Here is a 14,719-nt window from a genome sequence, read left to right on the forward strand (position 1 = left end):
TTTTTGTGATGGAGGGGTCGGTAATATTTTTCAGAAGGAAAGAAAAGAGTTCTGTAGAAGACTAGACTCTAAATCATGTCTGAGACCACTCAGTCCTGAGATCAGTCAGTCATGCGCTGAGTCACGTTCCATTCCTTTCATAGGCGACCAGGTGGTTATGGTGTTGGGCGTTAGGCAGAGCATTGGTGAATAATAGCATAATCAGTTTGTAGGTTCAAGTATATATAAATATTAAGTAGACAGAATTGCCTTTTATGTGTAAACTGTGTGGAGGACTAAATGGAAGAAAAACGCAAAACACTCCAATCTGTATAAAGGGCTAATACGGTGGTTCTCAGTGAGGAGCCATTTTTTCCTTTCTGGGGATATTTTTGATTGTCACAATTGGAGAAGGCATGGTACTGCCCTCTTAAGACCAGGGATCTGCTAAGCATTTTACAGCGCGCAGGATAGCCTGTTCTCCCCCCCTTCTACGAAGAATTTCTTGCCCAAGATGTCAGTAATTCTGAGGTTAAGAAACCCTGAGTTCATCTATATTTAACATGTAAGTCTATGTAGCAGCAACAGTATCCTCTTTGGGGATGCTGGGGTTGGGTTTTATGTTCAAGGAGCCCGAGGCATGGTTTTGGACCCTATTCTGGTTAGGTTTTGGTTAAGAAGAAGTATTCTGTACACTGTGGGTCATTTGAAAGCAACATCATTCAGTAGAGGGCCTTCTTTTGTATAGAATGGGGGGCAGCCCTGTCCTTAGGGCACTCAGCTGGAATGGAGTACCCTACAAATGGTGAGTCATTGATCATTTGTATCAGTGCTTTCTTTATGTAGTATAATATTGTAGATACTTTGTTTCCATTTCTGTTCTTAATTTTGTTGGTGTATAAATGTAATTTTTAGTGTATTTTGCCGTCTTTACTTTTGAAGTGGTTTTTTGAGTGCTTAAATCTGTTAATATAGTATCTCCAGTTGTACATTTTTATATTACATAAAAAACCAGCAATACAGGAACTATTCCATGGGTATGGGTATGGTATCTAGGTGCTCATCCAGAGCAAAATATAGAACAGTTTCTAATTTTGGCTCATTCACACTTTACCCTTTATCTTTCTTTTTTGCTTTTAGATTTTGGCTCTTTATTTGACTTGGAGCATGACTTACCAGATGAGTTAATCAACTCTACAGAATTGGGACTAACCAATGGTGGTGATATTAGTCAGCTTCAGACAAGTCTTGGCATGGTACAAGATGCGGCCTCCAAACATAAACAGCTGTCAGAGTTGCTACGGTCTGGTAGTTCCCCTAACCTCAATATGGGGGTCGGTGGCCCAGGCCAAGGCATGGCCACCCAGCCCCAACAGAACAGTCCTGGATTGGGTTTGATAAACAGCATGGTCAAAAGCCCAATGGCACAGGCAGGCTTGACTTCTCCCAGCATGGGCATGGGCACCAGTGGGCCAAATCAAGGTCCCACACAGTCCACAACAGGTATGATGAACAGTCCAGTAAATGCACCTGCCATGGGAATGAACACAGGGATGAATGCTGGCATGAATCCTGGAGTGTTGGCAACAGGCAACGGACAGGGAATGATGCCTAATCAAGTTTTGAACGGTTCAATTGGAGCAGGCCGGGGGCGACCCAATATGCAGTACCCAAACCCAGGAATGGGAAATGCTAGCAACTTACTGACCGAGCCGCTGCAGCAGGGCTCTGCCCAGATGGGAGGACAAGCAGGATTGAGGGGCCCTCAGCCTCTTAAGGTAAGTGCAGCTTTGGTTTGTATGTATCAGTATGTTTTGAGTGCCCCACTGGTGGCGGGGAGGGCTTAAGGCCAGCTGTTCATTTAGTCTTGACTGTTCAAGTTTAAAGGAGCCCTAGTGGTGCAGTGGTTAAAGTGCTTGGCCGTTTGAACTCAACATCTGTCTGCAGGAGAAAGATTTAGCAGTCTTCTTCCCTAAAGATCGCAGCCTTAGAAACCCTGTGAGGCAGTTCTTACTCTTATCCCATAGGGTCACAATGAGTTGATAATGGCTGGATGGCAGTAGCTTTGGTTTCGATGCAAATTTAATTTTGTCACGTTAGGAAGCATTTCTAACATATTATATTCCAAGGGTCTACTTTGTTACAACTTTTAAGAAGCCCTTACATCAATTTGAAGTAATACACTTAGTTTACAACTGATTAGTATTCTGTACCTTCACAGTTTGTTTTAAATAGTCACCGGCTAATTCCTTTTCTTGCTGGTACAAGTTCTAGGATATCTTCGTCTCATTTCTAAACCCGCTTCAGCCTTCATTTTCTCATAAAAATGCAATTTTAAGATTTCTGCTGTAACACTGTCCCCAGAGACACTTGGATGTTCCTACTGCTTAGAAGGCCCCTAATCTTTAAGAGATTTCTTCAGCATGAGAGATTTATTAAATGCTGTTTTCTTATTAGTGGATGGAAATAAAAGGATGTTTCTTTACTTACAAAAAAATTTAAAAGCAATATTCCATGTGTTCCAATTAATGAGATTTTGGCCATTGTTTGAAAGGCTTTTCTTTTTAAAAGCCCACTTTCTTAGCTTGATTAAGTAGCAAAAACTAAATATAGGTTTTTAAACCCTTTCAACCTTTTACCTAGCGACTGGTTCTCCATGCAGTCCTCAGCCTATAGAAGCACTGGATGGTGCCCGGCTACCACTGTCAGCCACTCGGAGGGGGTCTGTGTAGGAGATCCTGGATGGAGGGGAGAGCAATGTGGAACAAAACTCAGAATCATTGGGGGGAAAAGGAGGGCACCAGGTTTGCTGCTCTGATAGAGCCTGGTGGAACCCCTGAGACTATGGCCCTTAGCTGCCCTTTGGGTCTGGAATTGAACCCACACTTGTGGCTTCCAGCCAAACAAAAGACAGGCATGAGTTGAACGTTTGCTGAAGTAGATACACTCCTTGGAGAGATCAATCATGGGAGAAAGAAGGCCTGTTTATGCACAGGGAGACAGCTCGGGGCAGGAGTGCATGGAGGGATGGACACAGGGAAGAGGTAACTATAGGGAGGAAGTGGGAGAGGGGAGCTGTTGCATTGGGTTAAATTGTAGTCAATGTCATGAGACAAAGTGTATGTGAACTGTTATGGAAAGTGAATTTGCTCTGTAAATTTTCACCCCATTCATTCATTCATTCATTCATAAACAGACAGACAAACCTTTCAACCTTTTAAATATATGTTCTGTATAAATAATTAAAACTTAATTAGAACACATACTTTGGTGTTTATTCCTCCATATTTTTCCTACATACTCCTTTTTCTTAAGATGAGATACCACTGTAGTTGCCAGTGCCTGGCATATAGTTTACTTAGTAAATATTTAGTGAATGAAAGAGATGGCTTCGCCAGGAAGGTGGTATTGGAGATGAACCATCAAGATGGGTAAGGTTGGATTTTCACAGGGGATCAGGAGCAAACTGCTTCTGTAGATTTGAACAGGCACGTGCAATTCTGCATCCTTGACAATCTTGATGGCAAGAGAGTTTTTCAAGGATGAATTTAAGACATAAGGGAGGAACCAGGGTTGGGGGAACTGAGGTTGTATGTGGCCCTTAAACGTGTTTTCTGCTGCTCAGTAAGAAACATTGACTAATGCCTAGTACGTCTGAACTTAGGAAAGGATTCTAATTAGCATCCTTGTTCTGGAATTTTTTTTTACTGGCATGTTTATACTTCTGTATTGGTGTGATTTATTTATTTCAAGTGAGAACCACAAAACAGTGGCAAAATGTCAAGTAACTCTTCTAAGTTCTAGGAACAAGGTGGTGAAGAGGTGAAAGTTCCTGTCCTCCTGATACCTGCTTCTTGGCAGGGGTAGGGTGACAGACATGTACGTTCATTCATTCATCTAGTGTTTGCCGAGCCCTAGCTTTGGTCTTGGTGATAGAGGAGTGAATGGGCTCTTGTTCTCATAGACCTGCCTTTGTAGTATATATCCAAAAAATGAATCCCATGTGTATTGTTTATTTATAAGTTCATATTTACCAAGCACTTCTAGAACACAAGAAGAGCTCTGCAAATCAAGTGCTTAGTATTGTCACATTCTATTTTGTGATGCCCTTAAACATTTTTATGGGATCAAACCTACATCTTAAAGTTAGCCAAACTCTTCCAGAGGTGTGGCTCGCAGCTGTAATGGGCACAGTGGTTAGCTGGCGGAGATGGGCGTGCTGCTAGGAGAGACTTCAGTTGGGCTGCTAGAGTGCTCGTTGCATGAAGGGTTTGACCTTGTTTAGTACTAAGGCATTTATTCAAGAGGTGTTATTCTGGAATATTTTTGTTTTTGTAAAGAAAATCTGTCCTGGAGCACTCCTGATTAAGGAGCAAGATTCAGAGTATTTTTAAATAATGGTATTACCCCATATGGTTATACCTAAGCTATTGATAGGCTCTCAGTGCCAGGAAGGTCCTGAATATTAACTGGCATTTAATGTGCCAGGGCCATTAATTATGACTAGATGTATGAAAATGAATAGGATTCATTCTTATTGTACAGGTGAAACAAGCTCGTGGGGGTTTTGGACAGTGTCTGTGGGGCTTGCATTAGAACTTATCTTTCTGACTTAAAGCATGTGATGTTAATCACTGCAACATAGTGATTATTGCAGTGATATTGTGATATATATAGCAAAGACTAAACCCACTGCTGTCAAGTCGATGCCAACTCACAGTGACCCCCATTGGGTTTCTGAAGCGGTAAATCTTTATGGAAGTAGATTGCCCAGTCGTGCTTCTGCATATTATGTATATTGATGAGAAAATCTACAGCTAAAAACAAATACAAGGTTTTCATGTTTGGTGCAATAGCAGACGCCTCCTGACTTTCTTGTAACCTTATATACACGTGATCATTGCTAGACTGAGGCCTGTTGTCTGAGCAGGAGCAAGGCTGTTTCTATAGTGCTTTCCATAATCCTGTATTACTGGCCCCTGGCCTTCTGCAGACATGGCCCTGGTGCATCTGTGTGTCACTTGACAGTTCTCCGTACTCAGAGAGTGAGAAAACAAATCTTAACCCCGTAGTCCTAGTTCTGGCTACCTCATGTCCATAAAGAGGTATGAATTGCCCGCATCCAGAAGTCATAACCAAAATTTTGTATACTCTGTGATGCTAAAATTGGCTTTACAATAAAAATCAAAAACTCTGAACCTCACTCATTCAAATGAGTATTGGCTTTAGGAATAACTCCTGGTTTCTTTCCTTTCTGGAGGAGGGATGAGGGCTGATGTTGCTGTTGTGGGAGCTCTTTTACAGTTAACACCATCAGTTTGTGCTGGATTTTGCCTTGTGTTCTATGGAGCATGTAACCTGTGAAGTTTTAAAGTAAAAGAGAGTGATGATTGCCCTCTCTGCATTTCTGTTTTGGAAGAACCTAGGTGGCCTTGGATAGGAAAGGAGTGTAGCTAGAAGGGCCAGTTAGGGGATCGTTAAGCGTAAAGAAGGGGAAAAGAATCAATGTGTTGGGGGGGGGGGCTGTTCTATGAGTTTAAGTAGGAGAATCTCATGCTAAGATTTACAATTTGGATGGATGTGATTTTTGGTGCAGTGTAACAATTTAAGAGAAATAGACCTTAATGAGATGATGTAGCCCTAAACTAAGATGACAGTATAGGAATAGAATAAAGGGAATGATTTTGAAAAATAATACACAGGATTTCGTGTAAATTCTGAGAGATCATTTATTCATGATCATATCCCAGGAGCTTAACATAGCACCTGCGGTATTATGTGGGTACGGATACAAAACATGGGCACTTACCTAAATCGGTTTCTGTTCATTGGTAAAACTTAGAGTCACACATATAGTGTGTAAAACTGTGGTGTTGACAAGTCTTCCTGAGGCTTGTAGGGATGTTTTGTCGCCATGTTGTGTGTTCCTAAATTGTTAGTATATGGAAATATTTGTCAGTGATTGTCACCTCCTTGTGTTTTTGTGTTCCTGTTCCCTGAGTTCCTGCTTTTAATACATTGGGAGTTAGGAAGCAACCTGTAGAGCCAAATTTTTGAAAAGAAAAGGGGAAAAAAATTGTCCCCTGTAGGCCCTCTCAGATCCTGCGGTGATGTCCTTGGCATTGACGTTTGTCTTGGCTTCCGAGGGCCTTTGGTAGCTTCTTGGTTGTCTGCATTTTCAGTTGAGGTGGATACCCGTGTTGTCGTGGTCCTGGTAGGTGGGAGGTAGTTGGACATGAGGAGCACGTTAGCTGTGGAGAAGAGAGCAAGATCAAATAACCTTACTCAGAGTTGAACAGAAGTGCAGGGTGGGAATGGGGAGCTTGGTTGTATTTCACTTTCTGACTCTGTCAGTAGAGCTCTGAGGGAGACCAAAAAACAACAGCCTGAGAGGCTTTCTTGGTCAGAGTGAGCGGAAGCATCGGACATGAATCACTGTCAGCTTGACCAGTCGTCAGTCCCATCTCTGTGTATGTGAGAGTTTCCAGGTGACTGAGGGACCACACAAGGTCAGAACTGGTTGAAAGTCAGTCAGTCTAGGCCAGGCAGGGTCCTTGTGGATAAATGAGAAGTAACAGAGTCTGTGCTTAACAAGAGACATCAAGGCAGGTTGCAAATTTTAGCATTTGATTTATTCGAGTAATGGCCTCTTAAAAGCAGTATTTATTCATTTGTTATCTGTTGGGCTTTTATTGTATATCATGCTGATGCTCTGATAGAATGAATTTCATGTTATTTCTATGATGAATTTCTACCTTATGATAATTGTTGTTGTTGTTGTTATGTGCCATTGAGTCAAACCCGACTCGTAGCAACCCCTCCTTGGGTTTCCGAGGCAGTATCACTACAGAAGTAGGATTGCCCAACCTTCCTTCTGAGGAGTGGCTGGTGGGTTTGAACTGCCAGCCGTCTGGTTAGCAGGCAAGTGTCTTAGCCACTATGCTACCAGAGCTCCCCCTTACGATAATAGAAAACACAATTAAGAGAAATAGAACTCTCTGAAGGAGCCGTCAGTTGATTTTTCAACCCTAAGTGACCCTAAGTGTTATAGAGTGGAACTGCCCGTAGGGTTTCCTGGGCTGGAATCTTTGTGGGAGCAGATCTCCAGGGCTTTTTCCCACAGAGTTGCTGGGTGTGTTTGAACCCTTTCTGTTGGCGGTGTGGGCCGGGCATGATGTTGGACCTGTATTAGTTGAAACACTGGTGCTTTAAAAGCATAGGTAGCAGCAGCACTTGCAGCCACATTGGGAGTTGTCCAAAGCAGCTGAACTTAGTGTCAGCCTAATTTGGCCACCAACTGTCCCTCCCGTGGCACTCACTACTTCAGTGCTGGATTTGATAATTCGTGGCAGTGGCCACACACAACTCACAGACGATACAATTATGGGAAGTAACAGGTTACGATTCAGGTTCAGGCACGTGCTCAGGATATAATTCTTCAGTCAGGACAGCCTCCCCTTGGCCATACCCTTAGGCACGTCTCTCTGGCCCTTGGGCTCTAGGCTTGGGCAAGCATTATAAAACTCTTCCAGCTCTCCTGATAGGTACACCTAGGTGCACCCCACTCTGCCAGCAAGCCTGCTGCTGTCTCGTGCCTCTTGGTTCCACCACAGTGGTCACCTCAGCCAGTTGTCTCTGCCAGAGAGGTCCAGCATGGGGGTCCCATGTCCAGGGACGCGCTCCACTCCACCTCTGGCTCTTCTCTCTTGATGACAGTAAGGTCCCCCCTTCTGTCTCTAGATGGGCTTTTTTTGTGTGTGTGTAATGTGAATGAAAGTTACAGAGCAAATTTACTTTCCATACAGGAGCCCACACACACCTTGTCTCATGACATTGACTGCAATATCCCACAATGCAACAGCTCCCCTCCCAGTTCCTCCCCATAGTTACCTCTTCCCTGTGTCCATCCCGCCATGCACTCCTGCCCCCCAAGCTGTCTCCCTGTGCATACACAGCCCCTCTATTGTCCCATGATTGTTCTCTTCAGGGAATGTATCTACCTCAGATAAATGTTCAGCTGACATGTCTATCTTTTGTTTGGCTAGAAGCCACAGGAGTGGGTTCAATTCCAGACCTGAAGGGCAGCCAGGGGCCATAGTCCCAGTGGTTCCATCAGGCTCTATCAGACTAGCAAACCTGGTTCCCCCCCCCCTTTTTTTTTATTTAATGATTATGAGTTTTGTTCCACATTGTTTACCCTCTCTATCCAGGATCTCCTACATAGATCCCCCTCCGAGTGGTTGACAGTGGTAGCCAGGCACCATCCAGTTCTTCTGGTCTCATGGTTGTATAGGCTGAGGATCACATGGTGTACCAGTTGCTTGGGCTAATTGTTTCCATGCATCTTTGGTTTTCTTCATTCTTCTTTGCTCTGGATGAGGAGAGACCCATTATTGCATCTAGATGGCTGCTTGCAAGCTTTTAAGATCCCAGTCGCTGTTTAACCAAAGTAGGATGTGGAACAATGTTTCTGTGTAGTATGTTATGCCAATTGAGCTTGATGTCCCCTGTGACCATGGTCCTGGGAGGGCTCATTTTTAAGCCTAGCAGAATGACAAAATCAACCAGTCCCCAGAGTTCTATACACCTTATTTGCATGGTCCCATCCCCACAAGAGTGCTATGTACCTTATATTACTCACAAGCTATCTGATTGCCTTAGTGGACCACCTTACATTTGCATAGTTCTACCCAGTAATCTCGGAAGGGAGGTTAGGCAATCTACTTCCATAGTGATACTTCTTTGGCACCCCAAGGAGGGGTCGCTCTGAGTCAGGTCCGACTTGACGGCACTTAACAACAACCACCACCACCCAGTAATCTGGTGGGAGTCACAAAGACCAGGGAGACGGGGCTAGGAGAAGCCACACTAAGTAATTTCACTCCTCCATGAAGAGGTACACATTTAAACAGATGACTTTATCACTCATGCCATGTAATAAGTAAAGACATAGACAGTTGTGGCAGGGTAGAAAAAGAACTTGATGGTTTAGGAGAGCAGAAAGATGCCTCACAGAGGTGATAACACTTGAAATGTATCTTGATGAGAAGAATCTGCAGCTGCTTCTCAGTTGTAGGTTGTACCAGCTAAGCAGACAACAACAAATGAAAAAGCAAATTGCCTCAAAAATGAAAATTAAATAGCACCCAGCTGTGCTCTTACACACTTGAGGTCGCCATGAGGTGGACTCAACTCATAGATTTTGGTTTTGCAAACTTAAGGTTAGCCTCAAGGAGTCAGAAAACAAAGGAGGTGTGCCCTCAGTTAGTTTTAGGGCAAAGGAAAAGCTATGAGACAAACATTGTAGATTTAAGAAGCATTATGCTCTTAGTTTTAGAAGCAATGGGTTTGGCAAGTACTAGGATAGATCCTCTGAGAGAATCAGACATCCTGAAGATCATGAAGGCCCTGGGGTACATTGTCTTTACCTTATAAATGGAAAAGTGAAGACAGAGGGCAAGGAAACCTATGGGAGGCAGTCTCCACAAGCAGTGATGAGGGGCTTGAATGAAACAGTGACAGTGGGTCCCTGGAGATAAGGGAAGACTAGGGGGTGGGGACGTGGGGGGCGAGGTAGAATTTGAGGGACCATTTGACAGGATCGGGTCTGGCAAAGAGCATTGGATCTGGCAGACAGAGGGACAACTTAATCATGACTCCTTGTAACTGAGCAGTAGCTGTAGCTTCCTCAGTTTCCAACCTGAGTGCTTGCTGTGGATTTAGTAGATGATGGGTCCATGGGGAGACTAGAATTGGAGGGGCGTGTCGATTTCACATTGCGTGTATAAAATTGACCCCAGTTTGAATTATTCAGATACTTATTTTGAATGATGTTTTGAAAATCACTTTGCTGTTGTTTCATAAGGGTAAAGTTTATCCTTATTATCAGTTAAACATTTGGCCTTTGAATAATTAAGGTTGTCTTTTCAGTTAATCACTATACTGTACAGTGGCTCCAAGGGGACATCCTTAAATACAACAGAAAAGAAACTGCTTTTTGAAGTACATAAAAAACCAAACCAAACTCGCTGCCGTCGAGTCTGATCTGACTCATAGCAACCCCTCCTTGGGTTTCCAAGGCAGTATCACTACGGAGGTAGATTGCCCAACCTTCCTCTGAGGAATGGCTGGTGGGTTTGAACCACCAGCCTTCTGGTTAGCAGTCAGATGCCATAGGCACTGCACCACCTTAATGAATAGCTAGGCTTAAGAATATAAGGAATTGTGTGGACTCTGGAGTTTGCATGTTCCATATAACTAAAAAAATAAGGTTCAAAAGGTTCTGAAAACCCAATGCCACTGTGTTTCTAAATTTAAAAGGGGGGGTTATATCCCCCAAACCACCTGTTTATTACCTTTTACTTGAACAAGATACTAGAATAAGCATTTCAGTGCTTTGACCTGTCAAATTCTATAATTTATTTAGAGATTAGATGGCTTACTAAGTTCAGTTGAATTTATTAAACTATAGTTAATTTGAACACTAAGTGAAAGTACATAAATACAGTGTCGTGTGTGACTCTTTGTGGAAATAGCAAACCTTGTTTAGTATCTTGTTGTTGTTATGTGCCATCGAATTGGACCTGACTTGTAGTGACCCCTCCTTGGGTTTCTGAGGTAGTATCACTATGGGAAGTAGATTGTCCGATCTTCCGAGGAGTGGCTGGTGGGTTTGAACCTCCAGCCTTCTAGTTAGCAGTCAGGTGCCTTAGGCACTACACTACCAGAACTCCCTTGTTTAGTTACATTGAAACGCTTATCTTTCTGAAACACTTTTATCTTGAACACAGACAATCACTCGGTAAGGGTACAGTACCTCAGGCCCCTAAGGTTTTATCTTGAGAATGTGATTATTTTCCTGTACACATGTCCATACAGTTTACTTTCTAATAAGCAGAGGGGTTTTTGAAAATTACCTTTATAGAAAGACTGCACAGTGGTCTGTGTGTAAGTTGTTAGGAGGTTTGATCCCCACCTGTACCACTTACAGGCTGTGTGACCTTGTGCAAGTAACTTAACCACTGGTATCTCGGTTTCCCTTATTTTTACAGCTCTTGCCTCTCGTAGAGCTGTAAAAATTAAATGAGCTAATAACCAAGTCACTGCTTAGACACATGGGAAGCGTTCAAATAAATGGTTATTTATTTATTTTGTTGTCTTTGTAAATTAGGAAGGGAAAAGGAAGAATAATGTTGTCCTGTTATTTTATCCAAGGTGGGGTAAAACTTAATTTCTGTTCTGTTTCTTACTCTTAGATGGGAATGATGAGCAATCCTAATCCTTATGGTTCACCATATTCTCAGAGTTCTGGACAACAGATTGGAGCCAGTGGCCTTGGGCTCCAGATTCAGGCAAAGACTGTCCTACCAAATAGCTTATCTCCATTTGCAATGGACAAAAAGGCAGTTCCTGGTGGAGCAATGCCCAACATGGTAGGTAGTAATCTGTTACAAGCATTCCTTAAAGCTGACATTTTAGTGCAAGAATTACGTTGAACTTTCTGAACCTTCTACTGGGCACACAGGGTTTATATAACTAGAAGCCTGAGTAAATGTGTAATGGACAAACCTTGTGAACAAGGAAGCAGGTATCCATGCTGTTTTGCTCCTTGTGTTCCTCACTGATCAGTGAGAGTGGTAATCCTAATAGGAGCAAGCGAGGCTGCTCAGTGATGTTTTACGGACCTGCCATCTAGCAGGTTGTTGGTGAGCTCTTCTGTAGGCCTGGAAAAGTGAGACCTTTCTCCCTGGGAAAAGGACTAGGACTCCAGCAGAGGATCCCAGGTCTCCATGACCACATCTGTTGATTTGTATCTGAGACTGCTGCACAGAATAACTTTCCTATCAGAAGGCTTTTTAAACTACTATTTTAAACTGATTTTTGTTATGGAGAAATTTCAGAAACTTCTCATTGCTTTTTTCTAAAGCAGAATCATTTCTAGTTATAAATAGGTTAAGTAATCTGCACTGAACTTTAGAAGGAATTACCTATAGTCAGTTTATCTGTCTTTTACATGTTTTAGTTTTTTGTCATAATGTTCACTGAATGCCTGTATTCCAGACACTCTGCTAAGTACTGAAGATATGCAGATAAATAAACCATGGCATCCTTCTCACCAGAAAATAATATTTAAATACTTATTTTATTATTGGGAAAACGAAATTTCTTCCTGGGTTGACAGAAACTAATTTTTCACCCACCCAGGAAGCCCCTGCTTGAAATCTACCAAGACGCTCCCCCATCTTTAAAACCTAACGTGGACATGCCCATCACTGAATCCTCTGCTTGTCTCCCACCAGGATGTGCTTGTGTCCTCAGCATTGCTCTTGGTCTCTGTACCTTACGCATACTTTGATTATATCGCTTGGTAATATAGTAATTTGTTGTTTTCTCATTGTATTGAGCTTCTTGATGGTGGGAGCTAGACTTTATTTATCTTTCAATGTCCTTGTCAAATACGATGGGGCAGAACATCGATAGTTTGTCATTCATATTTCAGTTGAAAATGTCTAGATCCCAGTTTCATTAGAGAAGATAGTGTCCTATGATACCTAACCTTACACGTGTCTTTGTTATTACGTCCCGAAGGGCCAGCAGCAGGCCCCACAGGTCCAGCAGCCAGGTCTGGTAACGCCAGCAGCTCAAGGCATGGGCTCTGGAGCTCACACGGCAGATCCAGAGAAGCGCAAGCTCATCCAGCAGCAGCTGGTTCTCCTTTTGCACGCTCACAAGTGCCAGCGCCGGGAGCAGGCTAATGGGGAGATGAGGCAGTGTAACCTTCCCCACTGTCGCACAATGAAAAACGTGCTCAACCACATGACACACTGCCAGTCAGGCAAGTCTTGCCAAGGTAAGTGGGCTCACACAGTCGGTGCGCTTGGCGGGTAATGTTTCTTGATAGGAATACAGTCAGGAAAAGAGATGAAATGTGATCAAGTCAATTTTTAGATCCCTTTTTTAATAGGGTGGCGTAGTGCGTAAGGCATTTGACTGCTAACTGGAAGGCTGGTGGTTCAAACGCACCAGCCACTCCCTGGAAGGAAGGTTGGGCAATCTACTTCCATGGTGATGCTGCCTTGGAAACCCAAGGAAGGGTTGCAATGAGTCGGAGCTGACTCAGTGGCAATAAGTTTGGTTTGGTTTGGGTTTTAGTCTCTTAAGCCATGACAAAAGTCAGTGAGCAAGTATTTGTAATGGTGTGGTAGAAAAGAAAGTTCTGAAAGTCTTTCCTTTGATGGTGATCCTCTATGACTTTGATTTGCCCTAACACAGTGTGCTTCAACCCAACCTTCTCCCCTTCCTTAGGATATTTACCCTCTAATTCCTGGAATTGGATGGACTACCACTTCCACCAGCACAGGCCAGATGTTGTCAGCAGAACCCATTAAAATCCTGTTGTTGTTGTTGTTGTTATGTGCCATCGAGTCAAACCCGACTCATAGCGACCCCTCCTTGGGTTTCCGAGGCAGTATCATTATGGAAGTAGGATTGCCCAAACCTTCCTTCCGAGTGGCTGGTGGGTTTGAACTGCCAGCCGTCTGGTTAGCAGGCAAGTGTCTTAGCCACTATGCTACCAGAGCTCCCAAAATCCTGTTAGACATGTCTAAACCTTTGCCAGAAATCTTTCAGTATCCTCTTAAATGAGAAGCTAGAGAGGGGCTGACTCCCATTATGCAGGACTTTCTCTCCAAAGGCCTGATGGTCCCTTACAACTGCCCTTGTGATATTCTTGTACTTCTTATTAAAAAAACAATAAAGGTTGGAGATTTATTCCAGGATTTGTGAGCCATTAATTATATTGTTATTCCTAGATTTCCCATGGTTCCAAACCCCCATTTATTACTTTATAGTGTTCCTCCAAATGCCACCCATTTTACAGTAATTGACTGTAAAATGTAAAGTAATTGACTTTCTTTGGTTTCCCTGTGTATTCTCAAATCCAGTAGTTGTTTGCCTTTACTTGAAAAAAATCAACAATTTCCCTGGACCGTAATGCCCCCAAGGCTTTACTGAATCTCCTACTTATTTTTCTCAAATCTTACATGCGGACTTGGAACTTTTACAGTTTGCAAACAAATACACTGTGCTGTAATACGTTGATGATTGATTGTTTTACTCAACCTCCCCGCAAGCCTGCCTTGAAAATAGTACAGCTTTGCTAAAACTCACAGTTACCAGTGGACATAAAGTTTCTGAAGAAAAATTACAACTGTGTCAACCTTCTGTTACATATTTGGGCCATCTAATTTTTGCAGAAGCATTTCAATTAATCTTAAATTGGGGTAAAAACAAAAAAAGCTATTTTCACTTTCCCTGTACTTGAAACTAAGAGCTACAAGGGTTTCTAGGGCTTTGTGGCTATTTTTCCTAATTTTTCTTTGTTGACTTAACACTTCCATAAATATTTTAAAAAAAAAAAAAAAAAGATGTCTCTTTGAGAACTGCGATGTGCCCGATACAGGCACCGAATGGGTTCGTTTGTTTGTTGAAAAAGCAGTGTTTTATTAAAGTGTTATTGTTAGGTGCCATCAGGTCAGTTCCAACTCACAATGACCCCGTGTACAACACACTGAGACACTGCCTGGGCCTGGGCCGTCCTCAGTCATTGGTGTGCTTGAGCCCACTGTTGTAGCCACTGGGTCAATCCGTCTTGTTGAGGGTCATCTTTTTCAGTGACCCCCTAGTTTACCAATGTCCTATTCCAGAGACTGGTCCCTCCTGATAACATGTCCAAAGTACT

The 14,719-nt window shown here is 42.9% G+C and overlaps 1 protein-coding gene across 1 annotated transcript in view; it reads left to right on the forward strand.

Moving 5' to 3' along the window:
• The window catches only part of EP300 (E1A binding protein p300), an 89,647-nt gene that overhangs the window by 19,344 nt on the left and 55,584 nt on the right, over window positions 1-14,719 (forward strand). Inside the window, exons 2-4 of the mRNA XM_007941701.2 lie at window positions 1,120-1,757; window positions 11,235-11,411; window positions 12,568-12,829. Of these exons, the coding sequence (XP_007939892.1) occupies window positions 1,120-1,757; window positions 11,235-11,411; window positions 12,568-12,829 (1,077 nt within the window). The remainder of the gene's footprint in view (window positions 1-1,119; window positions 1,758-11,234; window positions 11,412-12,567; window positions 12,830-14,719) is intronic.

The sequence above is a fragment of the Orycteropus afer genome, unplaced genomic scaffold, assembly GCF_000298275.1.
Source record: "Orycteropus afer afer isolate SDZICR_OR568_19922 unplaced genomic scaffold, OryAfe1.0 scaffold00083, whole genome shotgun sequence".
NCBI lineage: Eukaryota > Metazoa > Chordata > Mammalia > Tubulidentata > Orycteropodidae > Orycteropus > Orycteropus afer.